Raw genomic sequence first — 4,225 nt, forward strand, 5'->3', positions numbered from 1 at the left:
AGCAGCTTGCTGGACACAGACATCCTTCATACTTCATGCTTCAGAAAAAGATTTCAAGGCACACACACATAATCTTCTAAATATTTTCAACATTTTTCATTCTCAGTCACAATGTGCTTCCTCTTCAGCTGTTCATATATCACGTATCACATGTTTCACTTTATGTGCTATTGTCAAATTAACTATCTGAACGTAATTTACCTTCTACTTGAAAAAGAAGCATCCGTTTTTTTTTAAATCGATGAAACTGTCATGATCCAGTGCTTCGGTTTTCCCTGTCAGTCTCCATGTTCAGGTTAATCCTCCACAGCTGCTTCATTTAGTTCATCAACCTCAGTATATTTAGGTGTCTGGTTTTTAGTTCTCATTGTCATGTTATCTGCTCTTCTCTGTTCATGTCACTGGTTTGTTCTCCTGGTTTTGTCATGTTTAAGTTTATTTAGTAAATGTTTGTTTCTGTCAGTCTTGTCTCCTGCATTTGGGTCGTTCATCTACCAACCATGAGAGAAATATGAAATTCAGGGGACAAGAAGTTTAGAGTTTCTTTGATTTGGTGTTTGATCAATTGAAGACTGAAAGACCAAAATGAGTTGTTGCTGTCTTAACTTTGAATGCATCTAAAGAGTTATTTTTTTCAATTGAAATTTTTAAATGTTAAACTTCTTACTGATATATATTTTTTTATTTTTATTGTGGTTTGACAATACATAAAGTCCTTGAAAAGAAAATTCCTTCTTGTGCTTGTCTCTACAGTCCTCCCCCAGAATTATGTGACTGAAGAGGACTTCTGCAACCAAGAGAGGAGCGTCAGAGTTGACCAGGAAGAACCAGAACCTCCACAGATTAAAGATGAAATGGAGGAACCAGAACCTCTACAGATTAAAGAAGAACCAGAACCGCTGCAGATTAAAGATGAACACAAAGAACCAGAACCTCTACAGATTAAAGAGGAACAGGAGGAATCAGAACCCCCACAGATGAAAGAGGACCAGGAGGAACCAGATCCACTACAGGTTAAAGAAGACAAAGTGGAGTTGTGCATTAGTCAGGATGGAGAGCTGCTTGATCTGAAGCAGGAGATTGACACTTTGAAGGAGATACCTACTTATGAGGAAAATGAGAACAGTGAAGCAGATCTAAACACTCAGCAGAGCTTTAATAGAACTTATAGTCAGGATGAAGAACCTCATTTAAATACAGATGAAGAGATAGACCCACAGAACAAACGAAGGATTCCAATAATATGTAAAGAATGTGGTAAAGGTTACTTGTCTCAGCTCAGAGTTCACATGGGAATCCATCAAAAGCCTTTTGTTTGTAAACAATGCACCAAATGTTGTGGTAAATTAACTAATGTCAAACCACACATGAGAACGCACACAGGAGAGAAGCCTTTTTCTTGTCATGAATGTAATAAACGTTTTAGACAAACATCTGATTTAAAAACACACATGAGAACTCATACAGGAGAGAAGCCTTTTTCTTGTAAAGAATGTAATAAACGTTTTAGTAAAGCATATGATTTAAAAACACATATTAGAACTCACACAGGAGAGAAGCCTTTTCTTTGTAAGGAATGTGGTTCAACTTTCATTCAAATATCTCACCTTTATTCACACATGAAAATTCACACAGGAGAGAAGCCTTTTATTTGTAAAGAATGTGATAAACATTTTAGACAAAATTCTGATTTGAAAATACATATGAGAACTCACACAGGAGAAAAGCCTTTTTTTTGTAAAGAATGTGCAAAAGGTTTTAGTCATAAATCTCACCTTTATTCACATATGAGAACTCATACAGGAGAGAAGCCTTTTACCTGTAAAGAATGTGATAAAGGTTTTAGTCACATTCGCGATCTCAAATCACACATGAGAACTCACATAGGAGAGCAGCCTTTTACCTGTAAAAAATGTCCTGAACGTTTTAGTGACTTTGATAATCTCAAAACACACATGAGAACTCACACAGGAGAGAAGCCTTTTCCTTGTCAAGAACTTAATAAACATTTTATAAAAACACCTGAATTAAAAACACACATGAGAACCCACACAGGAGAGATGCCTTTTCTATGTAAAGAATGTGGTTCAAGTTTCAGTCAAATATCTCAACTTTATTCACACATGAGAACTCACACAGGAGAGAAGCCTTTTACCTGTAAAGAATGTGACCAACGTTTTAGAGGAATATCTCATTTAAAAACACATATGAGAACTCACACAGGAGAAAAGCATTTTTTTTGTAATGTATGTGCTAAAAGTTTTAGTCAAATATCTCACCTTTATTCACACAGGAGAACGCACAAAGAAGAAAAGCCTTTTACCTGTAAAGAATGTGATAAAAGTTTTAGTCACAAATGTTATCTCAAAAGACACATGAGAACTCACACGGGAGAGAAGCCTTTTACCTGTCAAGAATGTCATAAGAGTTTTAGTGAAATGCGTAGTCTCCAAACACACGTGAGAACTCACACAGGAGAAAAGCCTTTTTTGTGTACGGAATGTGACAAAAGTTTTGGTGAAAAATCATATTTGAGAAGACACATGAGAACTCACGCAGGAGAGACATCTATTTCTCGTAAATAATGCAAATAACATTTTAGCTTGCGACAGACTGGTGACCTATCCAGGTGTATCCTGCCTTTGCCCATCAGTACCTGAGTTAGGCTCCAGCACCCCATGACCCCTATAGCTTTAAGGGGCTAAGAAGATGATTAAACTTTTAGTCAAATATCTGATCTCAATTCACACATGAAAACTCACACAGGAAAGAAGTATTTTACTTGTTCAGAATTTGACATTTTTTTGATTTATATGGACTCTTAATTCAAATACAAGAACTTATACAATTTAAAGGATTTATTAACAGATTAACAATAAATGTCAAAAATTGCCGATGTATACTTACAAATTTACAAGGTTTTTGAAATCATGTATTAACAATTATTGAGATTAAAACTTAAAGAACCACCTCTAAATATCTTATTTGTATATATATTTTAAAACTTTATTTCAATGTTTTAATTGTCAACAAAGAAAGTCTTAACATACATTTAATAAACCATTATAGTAATCATTGTTAATTATACATAAATGTTGACAACATCAAATATAAGCTACTTGCTCATGCTTAAGAAAGTAGGATAATAAAATAATAATGAAGTGTTAACTCATGCTCAATTAGTGCTTAACTAATCCTTTATAGTTTGTAGTTATTATAAAGTGTTAACAAATGCTATAGAGCCACAACTAATGCTTAACTAATCCTTTATAGTTTGTAGTTATTATAAAGTGTTAACAAATGCTATAGAGCCACAACTAATGCTTAACTAATCCTTCATAGTGTGTAGTTATTATAAAATGTTACTGAATGCTCTAGTATCAGGCAGTAACAGTGTAGTGTGAACGCTATATGCTAATAGCATTTTTGAGAATGTTTTTTTTTTTTTTTTGGTAAAACCGATGACATACAGTAAAAAAACAATGAACATTAAACATTTTCAAGAATGTTTGTGAAGAACCCCACACATGCCCAGTTTGCACATAGCATAAGAGATCTTCATCTCTTGAACGGCTTTTACCAGTTTAAGCAACAGCATTGTTTGTTGGTTTGATTTTAGATTAAATTTTGCTAGACAGTCAAAAATGAATGTTCAATTTTTGTTTGTTGTTTTTTATGAGTAGATTTTTTTGTAAAATATTTTTTTGGTGAAAGTTGTTAAGTTGACCATTGTGTCACAGTTTATGCTATTTGTTTAAGTCTGTGTGCTACCATGACAACACTAGATATATTTGTATACATCTCTAATTCTGTCATTTTCAATGTGATCAGTGAACATTTCATGTGATTGTTGTTAACTACTTTTTTTGTGATGGTAAAGTAAAACTGACTGGAGTTGAGTCATGTCAGCGAGTAACCACACGATTAGCACTCTTGCCTCACACCAAGAAGGCCTCGGTTCAAATCTCGGCTGGGGGATCTGAAACAGAAACACCAACTGGGACCTTTCTGTGTGGAGTTTGCATGTTCTCCCTGTGCATGCGTGGGTTTTCACCGAGGACTCTGGCTTCCTCCCACCATCCAAAAACATGCTTTATTGGTTCATTGGTGACTCTACGGTGTGAATGTGAGAGTGCATGAATGTGTGATTGAGGCCCAGCGACAGACTGGTGACCTATCCAGGGTGTTCCCTGCCTTCGCCCATCAGTAGCTGGGTTAGGCTCCA

The 4,225-nt window shown here is 35.2% G+C and overlaps 1 protein-coding gene across 2 annotated transcripts in view; it reads left to right on the forward strand.

The window, feature by feature from the left end:
- Positions 1-3,483, forward strand: part of LOC112140913 (gastrula zinc finger protein XlCGF57.1-like) — a 153,408-nt gene extending 149,925 nt beyond the window's left edge. For both annotated transcript variants that reach the window (XM_036210895.1, XM_024263935.2), the window contains exon 2: positions 754-3,483. In XM_036210895.1, the coding sequence (XP_036066788.1) occupies positions 754-2,585 (1,832 nt within the window). In that variant the 3' untranslated portion in view covers positions 2,586-3,483. The remainder of the gene's footprint in view (positions 1-753) is intronic.
- The last annotated feature ends 742 nt before the right edge of the window (positions 3,484-4,225 follow it).

Source organism: Oryzias melastigma, unplaced genomic scaffold (assembly GCF_002922805.2).
Source record: "Oryzias melastigma strain HK-1 unplaced genomic scaffold, ASM292280v2 sc00283, whole genome shotgun sequence".
NCBI classification, from domain to species: Eukaryota; Metazoa; Chordata; class Actinopteri; order Beloniformes; family Adrianichthyidae; genus Oryzias; species Oryzias melastigma.